The 13,269-nt window shown below is 42.4% G+C and overlaps 1 protein-coding gene across 9 annotated transcripts in view; it reads right to left on the bottom strand.

Annotated features, from left to right (window-relative positions):
• The window catches only part of TAMM41 (TAM41 mitochondrial translocator assembly and maintenance homolog), an 88,116-nt gene that overhangs the window by 47,744 nt on the left and 27,103 nt on the right, over positions 1–13,269 (bottom strand). For all 9 annotated transcript variants that reach the window (XM_045861822.3, XM_064592262.1, XM_064592251.1 and 6 more), the window contains 3 exons: positions 12,503–12,648; positions 2,412–2,577; positions 1,089–1,151 (listed from right to left, as the gene is read on the bottom strand). In XM_045861822.3, the coding sequence (XP_045717778.1) occupies positions 1,089–1,151; positions 2,412–2,577; positions 12,503–12,648 (375 nt within the window). The remainder of the gene's footprint in view (positions 1–1,088; positions 1,152–2,411; positions 2,578–12,502; positions 12,649–13,269) is intronic.

Raw genomic sequence — 13,269 nt, 5'->3', positions numbered from 1 at the left:
ACGAAAGTAAAAGACACAAGAGACAAGAGACAGGGGATCCCTCCCACGAGACAGGGGAAGACAATCTCCATGGGAAAAGAAAGTCGTGCAGGGAAGGAAAAGTGTATGATACGGCTCATCTATGAATCACAGTAACAGAGTCATACGCTGTAAACTCTGATGACTGGCTTCACCAAAGCTACACAGCAACTACCCGAGGACCCAGGGAAGGGAGGGGTGAGCGTGTGCGGCGGAGGGTGGGTACAAGAGCTGAATTCGAATCTGCCAGAGTGAGAAGTCCACAGATGATGCCGACAACGGAAAAGGAGAGAAGCAGCAGTATACGCCTGCTATTTAGCAAACTGACAGTGGACATAAAACCAAGTCACTAGGAGAGTTAGCAGCAGTGGTCTCTGGAGACGGGAAATTGGGGCGGCGGGGGAGAAGGGCAAGGTACTACTGCTTTGGCAACAATATGCACGTGACTTTCATAAATCCTAAAATGAGGGGATGACCTGCACACAAGGAGATATTCAGAAAACTGAGAGGGGCAGTAAGGCTTCCAACAGCACCTCACATGGTCTGACGGTTTTAGATCAGATGACAGTGCTGTTCTGCCTGTCTGTACACCAGTGCTATGTCCTAATTCACGACCACCACACTTCAGCACTTCAGAAGTACTTGCAGGATATAGATGCAGCTTTACGTTTCAATCGGGAATGCTGAGGCCACTCAATCCAGCAGGTACATTAAGCCCGGATCTCCGAAAAGGAAATGATTTTACTTTGCAAATAACTGATGTCTCTAAGAGTACATTTTGAGATGTTGGTTCAGAAGCTCTCCCCCTGCCACCTCCCTTGACTGAGAGCTCGCATAACCCAGAGCTCCAGGACTCGGCCCAGCTAACAAACACAGGAGACGAGGGTGGCAAACAGTGATAGGAGCTTTGTATAGAAATATGTACATTTGTGTAATAGGCCTTTTCATGCTTTATATGTAGCTTTTTACCTGTAACCTTCATTACATTGTGAATTAAACGTAACTCTTGTCAAAAACAAAAACAAAACAACAACAACAAACAACAACCATGGATTTTCGAAAGTTCTTACCAGCAGTGAAAATGCCTTTGGTGCTCTGTTTCATACTAGAAGGTCTCACAATTGCTGAAAGCCCTGTAAGAGAAAACCAGCAAGAATGCCAAAAAAGCCAGATGTTAGTCATCTTAACACTTTTAAAACCTAAAACGAAATATTCTTTCCAGTTATCCAAGAAAACCAGCAAATCCAGCTCTGCCCTGGTGTCACAGAATGACAGTGGAAGGGGTATCAGGATTGAGGGCCAGGAGACCGGAGCTGACAGCCGTGTCACCGACCAGCCGTGTGAGCTCAGGCAAATGCCTGCTCCCCTCTGGGCCTGGACCTCCTCACCTTAATTAAAATGGGGGGGGGTCAAGTCACCCTTAAAGGTCATTTTATGACTTTAAATCTGCTTAAGGAGGCTGGATCTCAACCCCAAGATGGGAAATGATTAAAAAGAACCCAAAGTTTCTGCCTAGGAGAAAAACTTCCATTCTGAAAACATACACTGGACTCCTCAGTCCTTCATCCTCTCACAAAGGCAGCAGAGATCATATTGTGACTAGAATCATGTTAAAATGAAAACAAACAACTTGGCTCTTCACTTATCTTCAGAATAGGCACCTGGGAACCTAAACGCATGCTCTGACAGCCTGGGGCAGGTTCCTGGGAGAGTGCGTCACTGGAGGGGCATCTGGGGCAGTAGCTTGCATCTTTGAGGAGCTCAGGAAATATTTACTCAATAAAACAGGAGAACGTGCTCATCTGGGGACGGGAGTCCTTTTCAATCATGATTATTTTTTACTGACAGCCCTTGTGAATTATCTTTAACGCCTCAAAGGGAAGTGGGTCTCTGAAGATAAGATTTTTGGGTAAACATTGGGAAGGCCCTGGGGATAATATGTAGAACATGGGCCATGTCAGAGGGAACTGACGGAACACATGATGAGACACACTGAACGGGAGTCGGCTGATGAAAGCTGTGTTCCTCATGTTAGAAAAGCACTAAAAATGGCACCAGTCTCCTTCTTTCTCAGACCACCATGAAGGACACAGAGGAGTCTTTGGAATAACTTCTAGAAGTTACGCTCTTGGAACCAAAACAAACATTGTTTCCCCCTTTGACAGTGATTTAGGACCCAGGAATCTGAAAACAGAAGTACTTTCACCACCCTACTTCAAACAAATGACAATTTAGATTTGGAAAAACCCCAGATTGTTAGTGCTTTCTTCTTCCCTGAGACAATCTGTCTCTCAATCTCTCTAGGCAAGAAAGAATAAAGAATACACCTCAGTCACAAAGTTTGCTTTTTACCCACAGCAAGCACTTCCTTGACGTCAAATCCATAAACATACCTAGTCGCACCACTTCTCCACAGTCAGGATCATGAGCAACTTGCAATAAAGTTTCTTCCACATCTCTGTTTTTTCCAGGAGGGTCCATAATATGATTTATTTGTTGCTGTAAGGTTTTGGGCAATGTCATTAGCTGAGTGAATTGTCCTTCTGGGCTTTTATCTATCTAATGGGGAAAAAAAAAGATAATGTCTATGGAAAGTCCTTTGAATTCTATAACGATTCAAAGAAACATGGCTTCTCCTTCAAGTCATATAAACATACATGAACCCATTCCCTAGACTGGGCAGCACACTAAGGAGACCTGCTCCTTTCTGAAACTGAATGCACAAGAGTTCAGATGCTAAGTTCCTTCAAAAAGGCCAACTCTTTTCCTATAGTAATCCACTTTCACATGAGAAAAGAAGAGAAGCCTCTTTAAAGGATCAATTTCTGACTCTCAGTTTTAAAATTTCTATTTGTCTTACATCCAGCAGTTGAAGGAAGTGAGGCTGCTGCTAACATTCACTGAGGCTCAGCAAATCCAGGCACTCAGACTCTCTCTCCCACTTTAAACACAGGGGCACTGAGCGACACAGCCAGGGTCATACCGCCAATCGGAGCGAGCAGCGTCTAACCACATGTCTCCTGCCTTCTGGGCCTTTTTATTCATCATGCTGTATTTCATTAACTGTGGGAATAAACTGAGGACAAGGACTAAACTTACTCGCTTTTAATCCCCTGGCACACAGTAGGTAGTCAAAAAACACTGGTTGAGTAAGGGAATGAATAACTGAATCAATAAAACTTAGTTGTCATTATTTCTTAAGTATGATTAAATTACACCAGTGGTTTCTGTGCCCCACATATTCTAAATACATCAAGCTGAAAGATAAATACAGAAATAAAACATACAAACTGTGCATCAGACTTGACTTTGAATCCAAAGTTAGCCACAGAGCCGAGGCCACACCTAGCCTGCCTAACTCCTAGTCTAACATACTTTACTTCACGGAACTAAGTTTTTACAAAATCATGTAAACATTGCCTGCCTGCCAAGGTGAGAACCGGTAGCACCGCCCTCAATGAATGGCTCATCCCATTATTTTTCAGGTAAGAATCTGTCTTGTATTCTTTTTTTTTTTTTTTTAAAGATTTTATTTATTTATTTGACAGAGAGAGACACAGCGAGAGAGGGAACACAAGCAGGGGGAGTGGAAGAGGGAGAAGCAGGCTTCTCATGGAGCAGGCAGCCCGATGCAGGACTCAATCCCAGGACCCCGGGATCATGACCTGAGCCGAAAGCAGATGCCTGACTGAGCCACCTAGGTGCCCTGTCTTGTATTCTTTCAACAAATGTTTAGGTTTTAACTTTGACTAAGGGAACAGCAAGAAAAAAACTAGACAAATGAATGTATTAAATTTTAGATTCAGATTTTCCAGATATGACTAACTTTCTTATTAACACTTAGAATTCACTCATTCTACCACTTTTTTTCATTTAATAAGTATATGAGTAGTAATGTCTAGATTTTCTAGTTTCCTATAAAATTTATGCAAAGAAGAACAAAGTACTATTATCTAGTGGCTCCAGTAAAAATTAAGGTTGTTGGGCGCCTGGGTGGCTCAGATGGTTAAGCGTCTGCCTTCGGCTCAGGTCATGATCCCAGGGTCCTGGGATCGAGTCCCACATCGGGCTCCCTGTTCCTTTGGAGCCTGCTTCTCCCTCTGCCTCTCTCTCTCTCTCTCTGTCTCTCATGAATAAATAAATAAAATCTTAAAAAAAAAAAAATTAAGGTTTTTTTTTTTTAACCTGAATATTTCATATTTATCATTAAAAAGATTCTAAATTCACAGGATTTGAACTCTATTTAGCTTTGCTTCAATAAATGACAAAAACTGTGGACATTACTGTATAATATATTAGAAATAACATATTTTGGGGCTAAGAATTGAGATTAGTCAAAAGGATCTTCTATTACTGTAAGGCTTTATCTATGAAGCTTTCAGGAATTTCAGAGATACCAAAATGGCTTGAGTAGTATGAGGAGTTAAAAAAAGAGTATTTGCCACTGCTTTCTCTTGAGGAAAAGAATGCACTGGAATTTTTGCTTGAAAGACAAAATATTAGGTGACATTTTCAAATAAATTGTTAAATTCTGTGTAATTATCCTTTTTGATTCTCATTAAAACATGGAAGTGAAAGCATTCAGTTAAATCGTGAGAATCAGTAAATAAAGGAGAAGAAATTTTTTAAAAAATCGTGAAAGTCAAACTGCATTTTAAAAGCAGATAAGACCACATACTACTGTATGGTTCCATTATATGAAGTGTCCAGAATAGACAAATCCATAGAGGCAGAAAACAGATTTATTGGTAGCCTGTCGGGAGGGGAAGCTAGGAACTACCAACGGATGTGGGGTTTCTTTTTGGAGTGATGGAAATGCTGTAAAATTAGACTGTAGTGATAGTTGCACAACTCTGTGAATACTCTAAAAACCACTGAATTTTATGGTATGTGAATTATATCTCGATAAAGCTGATGTTTTAAAAAAGCAGATGTGGTCATCTGATACTGGATGCTGTGTTGTACCACCCAGATGCTGGCTTAAGGGCCAAGGTACTCATTTCACTAGTTGCTGGGAAAGTTGGCTGAATCCCCCTCTTAGAGTCCCTCCTAGACTTGTCCTCAGCCGAAGGGAGCTGCCTGGATCCAATGACTGGACGATGCAGGAGTACAAAGGCCTGGCCTCTCTGCCCCAAGCTGGGACAACCAGGAAAGGCCATCTAGTTCCACAGCGCCACCGTAGGATCAGATGAGGGCTTGTTTCAAATCCACTCAATCCCGATCCTACACAATAGGTACCAGGAGCAGTCCTAAAGAGCATAGTCTATGATGGCATTTTAGAGCTGACATACTATGGAAGGCCAAGTGGAAGCCATGAAGCTGCCATTTTACCTCTTATACAAAATAGTAATTAAAAACAACAACAACAAACACCACATCTCAGGAGGAAAAGCAGAGATTAGTGCTATCTGCAAACCTAAATGATGCAGGGGTGTGATGTTTAGTTTTGTGTGACTTGGCTAGGCTATAGTGCTCAGTTGCTTGGTCAAACATTAGTCCAGATGTTATTATAAAAGTATTTTTTAAAGATATAATTAACATTTAGGTCAGCAGACTCTGAGTAAAGCAGATTACCCTCTATAATGCAGGTGGGCCTCATCTAATCAGTCAAAGGCCTTAAGAAAAAAGACTAAAGTCTCCAAGGAAGAAGGAATTCTGCCTCCAGATTGCCCTCAGACTTAAAAAAACTACAACATACTCTTCCCTGGGTCTCCAGCCTGCTGGCATGCTCTGCAAATTTCAAACTCGTCAGCCTCCACGATTTAATTCCTTAAAATAAATCTCTCTCTCTCTCTATATATATATCCTACTGGCTCTGTTTCTTTGGAGAACACTGACTAATACAAAGGCTAATAGTCCCCATCATATTTCCATTAAGTTTGGCCCTCGCAAAATCCAAATGGGCTCTGGAAGATTATCCAGACTACCACAACTCAACCAAGTAGAAGTCCCAGTTACATCTGCTGTGCTGGACATGGTAAATCTGTTAGAGCAAGTCAACAGAACTGCAGGTATCTGGAAGGGGCCAAGACATGGGGAATGCATTCTTTTCCATCTTTATTAGGAAGGAGGATCAGAAGCAGCTCGCATTCATGAGACAGACAATAGTATATCTTATGGTTTGCCTCAGGGCTATGTTAACTCTCCCATCCTCTGTCGTAAGATACCCCAAGGAAACCAGACTATGTGGACATTCTGTATAATCTCAGGCTGATCCAATACATCAACGGTATGTTGCTACTGTTACCTGGTAAACAATAGGGGCAAGTACATTGGAGTGCCTGGTAGATAAATGTACTCCAGGGGGTAGAAGATAAACCCTATGACGTTTCAGGAGTCTATCACATCAGTGAAGTGTTTAGGGCTCAAGTGGTCTGATGCATGGTGGGACATCCTCTCCAAAGTAAAGATCAACTTCTTGCATCTCGCACCTCTCACTGCTAAGAGTGAAGCATGAGGCTTGGTAAGCTTCTTCAGGTTTTGGAGGCAGCAGATTCCACACTTGGCTGTAATGTTCAGACCCATTAACCAAGTGGTAAAAAAGGATGCCAGGTGTGTGAGGCTCAGAGCAGAAAAGAGCTCTGCAACAGATCCAGGCAGCAGAGCAAGCAGCCCCCCACTTGGGCCATACAACTCTGCAAATTCTATAGCGTTAAAGGTGTCTTTGCTAAAAGAAGCCACAGGAAGCTTGTGGTAGGCTCCCAGTAGGAGAATCACAATGTAGCCTGCTAGGGTTCTACAGCAAGACCATGCCATCTGCAGTGAAAAACAAGACCTCATTTGAAATCAGCTCCTAGATATGAGACCCTGGTAGAGATGGAGCTTCTAACCATGGAGCAACAAAAGACCATGCATCAAGAACCGCCCATCACGAGCTGAGATCTCTCATATTCACCAAATCTTAAGATCAGGTAGGCTCCACAGTAATCCACTGTAAGATAGGAGAGGTACACTAGCATTCGACATGAGTAAGGCCAGAGGGCACAAGTCAGCTGCACACACAGGAAACCCAGGCCCCATAATATCCACTATGCACTGCTGTACCAGTGCATACCATCCTATTTCTCCACTGGTTCATGCATATGGCTACATGGAGGATCCCTTGTGACTGGCTTTTGGAGGATAAAGGATGAACTTGCTGCATGGATGATTTGGCTTGGTATGTACAAGCTGAAAATGATGCATTACAGCTTCACTCAGGGATAGCCCTGAAAGACATTAATGAGGCGAAATCGCTCCAAAATGGGTATGCTTCAGGCAGTGCACCTGGTCATCCACTTTACATGGAAAAAGTGGCCTCAGGAAAGAAGATACAAAGACCCATGGGGAGTGAAGCATGGTTCGCTGGTTGGTTGGGCCCGAAAGGAAAAAGACTGGAAGACTAAAGACAAAAAACTAGGGAGAAAAGGCATGTGGATGCATCTATGGGAGTTGTGCACAAAGTGTGAAGATCTTTGTATTTTGCTAACGTCCACGAGAAAGCATCCTTCACAGAAGAATCACCAATAACCAAAAGAACAATTCAGCCAGTTAATTCACTAGTCTCTGTCATCCCAGTGCTGGCACAATGGTTTTTTTTTGTTTTAAATTTTTATTTATTTATTTGACAGAGACAGACACAGCGAGAGAGGGAACGCAAGCAGGGGGAGTGGGAGAGGGAGAAGAAGCAGGCTTCCTGCCTAGCAGAGAGCCTGACACGGGGCTCAATCCCAGGATCCCGGAACCACGACCCGAGCCAAAGGTAGACGCCCAACAACTGAGCCACCCAGGTGCCCCTGGCACAATGGTTTTTAAAAGGAGTAGCCATAGTGGCAGGGAATGAGGCTCTGCCTAGGTCCAAGGCTGACTTAGCTACTGCTGTTGTTAAGGTCTATCCTGAGAGCAACAGAAGCCAATGCTGAGATCCTGGTAATAGGATCATCTCTTTTTTTTTTTTTTTTTTAAGATTTTTATTTATTTATTTAACAGAGAGAGAGAGAGAGAGCGAGCACAAGCAGGCAGAGGGGTAGACAGAGGGAGAGAGAGAGGGAGAAGCAGGCTCTCTGCCGAGCAGGGAGCCCGATGCGGGGCTCGATCCCAGGCCCTGGGATCATGACCTGAGCCGAAGGCAGCCACTTAACCGACTGAGCCACCCAGGAGCCCAGGATCATCTCTTGAAACTAACCAGCCACTTGGTGGAAGTTCACTACATCGGACCCTTTCCACCTGGGAAGGGGCAGGTAATTCATCTTAATTGGAAGTAACACATATTCTGAGCATGGGTTTGCCCTTCTTGCTAACAGGACCTAGCCAGCACCATTACAGGGCCTACAGAATGCTTGCTTCACCAACATGGCTGTACCATGTAACATCACTTACGGGACCCATTTTAGAGCAAAAGAGGTACAGAGGTACAGCAATGGGCACAGGACCACGACTCCACTCTTCCTACCATACACTGCACCAAAGCTACCAAACTGATAGAACAGTTCTCAAAAAGGGGAAATCTGGGGTCCACACAACAAAGAATTATCCAGCCTAAAATGCTAAGAGTGCCATCATTAAAAAATCCTATGACAGAGCACTGAGGAACAGCTGAGCCAGCAGCTTGGAGATGATACCCTGTGAGAATGGGGTACAGTACACATCCTAAATTAATGCCTGTTATATAGTACCTCATTCCCAACTGGTGGAATGCATAGGTCTGGGAACCAAGGGATGGAAGAAGTACCTTGCTTCCCATTGTTCCCAGTGACGCACTCAGGAAATGTGTGCTTCCCATCCCTACAACTTTAGGACTTTAAACTTAAAGCTAGGACTGCCACTCCTCTCTTCAGATTCCATGCCCAAAGTCCAGCAGACACAGAAAGGAGTAGCGCCACGGTGGCAGAAGTAACTGATCCTGATCATCAGAGGTAGGGCTGCTGGTACACATCTCTTAGTACCCTGTGCCCAACTTTGACGGTAAAGGGAAAGGGCAGCAATCATAGCCTGAAATAGGCAAGGTGACCGGGTCTCAGATGCCTCAGGGATGAGAGGGTTTGGGCCACGTCGTCTAGCCCAGCACAAGTGCAAGATGGGGGTGAAGGGAGTTTTGAATGGGGAGCATGGGAAGGAGCAGGTGGGCGTCAGTTACAGCCTCAGCAGCGCTGGGAACTGTAATTCAGCCCACGAATCTTACTCTTGTAAGCTTCCCCAGGATAAGAGATCAGTTAGAACTTAGATCATGCAGGCTTTCCCAGGCCATAGTGAGGAATTTGGAATGGTTTATCTTCAGGGTTAAAGAAAATTCCCAGCCCTTTCCCCTTGCTCAGTTTTCTGAAAGTTGGCAGCTAAGCACATTATTCTTCCTGATCCCAAATCAGGGAATAGATGATGTCCCTTTGGAGAAATTCTACAGATACTGACACCAAGAGAAACAGAGACAATGTAGAGAGCAAGATAAAATTTCAAAAATTATAATAAAGACCACTAGAGGGGTGATAAAAGATAATGCATTTGGAAAACAAGAACAGGATGCTTTAAGAAAAAAAGAACATTCAAAGGAAATTAAAAATTTAATAGCAGTGCTAGAAGATCAATTTGAAAAATTCTTCTGGAAAGCAGAACAAAACCCCCGAAGAAACAGGAAGGAGGAAAGAGAAATTAAAAAGATCAAACCAGGAGGTCTGACAACCAGCTAACAGGAATTCCAGAAAGAACAAAGTAAGAAAATGGATATGAAGAAATTATTATAGAAACAACAAAATTTCTTAGAATTGGAGCTCACGAGTTTCCAGACTGAAAAGGCTCATGAAGTGCCAGAATAATAGTGAAAAACACATATACAAAGACAAATCATCATGAAATTTAAGACTGGAAAAAGGGAAAAGACCCTAAACACTGTCCTAGAGCTAAAAAGGTCACATCCAAAGGCTAGCAATCTTTTTTCTTTTAATTTTATTTATTTTTAAAGATTTTATTTATTTATTTATTTGACAGAGAGAGACACAGTGAGAGAGGGAACACAAGCAGGGGGAGTGAGAGAGGGAGAAGCAGGCTTCCCACTGAGCAGGGAGTCCAATGAGGGGCTCGATCCCAGGACCCTGGGATCATGACCTGAGCCGAAGGCAGACGCCCAATGACTGAGCCATCCAGATGCCCCCAAAGGATAGCAATCTGAATGTCACTGGACTTTAATTATTATTATTATTTTTTTTAATTTGAGAGAGAGTGAGAGCGAGAGAGATCATAGAGAGAGAGGGAGAAGCAGCCTCACCACTGAGCAGAAAGCCCGACACGCGGCTCGATTCCAGGACACTGAGATCATGACCTGAGCCAAAGGCAGACGCTTAACTGACTGAGCCACCCAGGACTTTTAAGAACAACACTTAGAAACTAGAAGAAATGATGCTATGACTTAGAAAGTCTGAGGGAAAATTATTTCCAACCTAGAATGTGATATGCAGCCCAAACTATCAATCAGTGCAAGGGTAGAATGTTCAGATGTACATGGTCTCAAAAAATGTACCTTCCTCGCAACCTATGTTAGAGAGGTACTAACAGGTATATTTCACCAAAATTAAAGTGTAGCCATGCAAAAGGAAGATAAAAGATGCAGAAAATCAAAACCTAGCAAAGGAGAGAGGCAGAAAGAACCCTCAGGGTAATAATGAAAAGATGCTCCAGGAGAACAGCCGTGCCACAAGCCTAGAAAACAACCAGTCCAGAAAGAACAGGGCACAGGGAGCTCCAGGAAGAAACGTCCCCAAGAAAAACAAGAAACGAAAATACCTGAGGTGTTGGTGTATGATGAGAGAAGCTATACAGATTTGTAAGAGGGTATGAATTAGTGACAGGAACAAAGAAAATCAAGCAAATGAAGAAAATGAGACAATTATTAACTCCAAGAAAAACAAATCTGTGCAGGAAAGGAAATTGCAAAGTAGTGTATCTCAGCAATGAAGAAAAAGTAAGTTTCATAATAACGTAAATAGTGAATATTAACCTAACCAAAAATTATGAAATCACTGTACGGGGAGCAAGAGGGAGTGAGGCAGGAAGGGAAGTGTGTGTGTGTGTGTGCAAGTGTGCACATGTGCGTGCATGTTGATGGGAGTGACAAAAGAGAGTAAAAAAATCCTCATCTTTCATAGATGGAGGACAAAAATAAAGTATGAAACAGAAAAAAAATCAAGAGATCACAGTCAAATTATATTGTTTAGAAACAGGGAGGTAAACACAGGACCCACTAATGAGATGAAAGCAGTCGCCTCTGGGAAGTAGCACTGAGAAGTAGGAAGGTGCCGAGTACAGAACTGCTACTTTTTGTTATAAACCTTGAGGTCCCATTTGGTTTTTAAACCACGTGCATGCGTTACGTTAAGAAAAGTAAAAAAGTAAAAAAACTTGCAAAATTCGTTCAACTGACTGGTGGGTATTCTGGGCATTTCATGTTACTCTTTTTTTTTGTTTAAAATAATTCCTTTTTTTTTTTTTTTAAAGTTCCCTTTCAGTTGTAGAAATTCCCTTAATTCTATATTCAAAATAATTAATTGCCCCTATTATTTGGAGGAAGAGCATTTAAAAAGTAAAATACATAAAAAAAAACAACTCTGTGGTTTCTACAGTTTTAAAAAATCTTTTTTTTTTTAAGATTTTATTTATTTATTTGACAGAATGAGAGAGACAGCACACGCAAGGGGAGCGGGAGAGGGAGAAGCAGGCTTCCCACGGAGCATGGAGCCTGATGCGGGGCTTGATCCCAGGACCCCGGGATCAGGATCTGAGCCAAAGGCAGATACCCAACGACTGAGTCACCCAGGCGCCCCGAGTTTTAAAAACATCTTAAATTCAAATTACTTTCTCAAAGGAAAAGTCCTTTAATATTTATTTTCAAATACTTAATAATATCATTTTTAAAGATACCTGGAAAGAAAGTTTCATTTGATATATCAAAAGGAAAGCCAAGACATAATAAACATAACAAGTGAGGAAAAAATAAGCGTCAGAATACTATGTGTAAGTCTGTTTATATAGAACAAAACCAAACAAAAAAAGACCAAACTTCTTCATACATGTGTGTATGTACAAATAAATACAAAAATGCACCCAAAAAGAGATCTGGGAGAATATATGCCAAACTGTCAGTAAGGTTATGTCTGGGGAAGCAAGCAGGATTGGGGACGAAGATGCCAAATTTGAGAATTTATTTTCACTTGTTTTTGATTGGTAACTAGTACACATAATAATTTCAAATGGCAAAAAAGATACACATGGTAAAGTCAGGTCCCTCTCCCACATCAGCCCCAGGTTCCCTTTCCCAAAGGTGGCCTCTTACTACTAGTCTCTTATGTCACCTTTTAGCTTTATTCCAAATACATACACTAGTATGTTTACATTTGAAACCTACTTTTTAAACTGTAAATGTTATTACACTACTCATATTGCTCTAACCCTTACTTCTTCCTCTTAAAATAGCTCTTGCCTTAGAAACACCATAAATTATTTCCCACATACAGTTTACCTCCAGTCTGCCTTGCTGGATCTTATACACCACTTGGGGATTCTCCTGCAATATGTTGCCATAGAGCTCACGAAAGTGGGCTATGTTGGGCTTCACAATATTCAGCACTTTTGTCTTATCCTCTCCAACCACCATCCGAAAGTCGCCTGGTTAAAACAAATGGAAAAACAAATTTTCCATTGAGAGTCCACATCCTGACCTAAAAACTACAGCCCTACACTCATCCTACGCTAGTTCAAGACAGCATCATCCCACATTCAAAACACTGGTTTTTCTTCTTAAAAACATTTTTTTTTTTTAAAGATTTTATTTATTTGCGAGAGAGAGAATGAGAGACAGAGAGCATGAGAGGGAGGAGGGTCAGAGGGAGAAGCAGACTCCCTGCTGAGCAGGGAGCCTGATGCGGGACTTGATCCCGGGACTCCGGGATCATGACCTGAGCCGAAGGCAGTCGCCTAACCAACTGAGCCACCCAGGCGTCCCTGGTTTTTCTTCTTTAAAACTGTGAGTACATTACCCAAGGAATGCAGGCACTTGTTTAGGGGAAAACAGAGCCTCTCAAATCCTAAAGCCCTTGATGCCAGTTAAAATGCAGTTACCTAAGTGCAAAAGGTAATCATCATTGAGAAGCTGATTTGTTTTTGTTTTTCCAATTGCAGAAGCACCTATTCTTATAATCTTTCATCCTGTGAGCAAAACTCTGTGACCAATCATGGACCTGGGGGCTGTATGTCACCTTAGACGTGTCCTTGCTACTGCTTACTCAG

Source organism: Mirounga angustirostris, unplaced genomic scaffold (assembly GCF_029215605.1).
Source record: "Mirounga angustirostris isolate CCGP_5_RB_7025 unplaced genomic scaffold, mMirAng1.0.hap1 SCAF_1, whole genome shotgun sequence".
In the NCBI taxonomy this organism is placed as follows: Eukaryota; Metazoa; Chordata; class Mammalia; order Carnivora; family Phocidae; genus Mirounga; species Mirounga angustirostris.
Note: the sequence above shows the minus strand (reverse complement) of the source record. Positions and strands in the feature narration are given on the sequence as shown.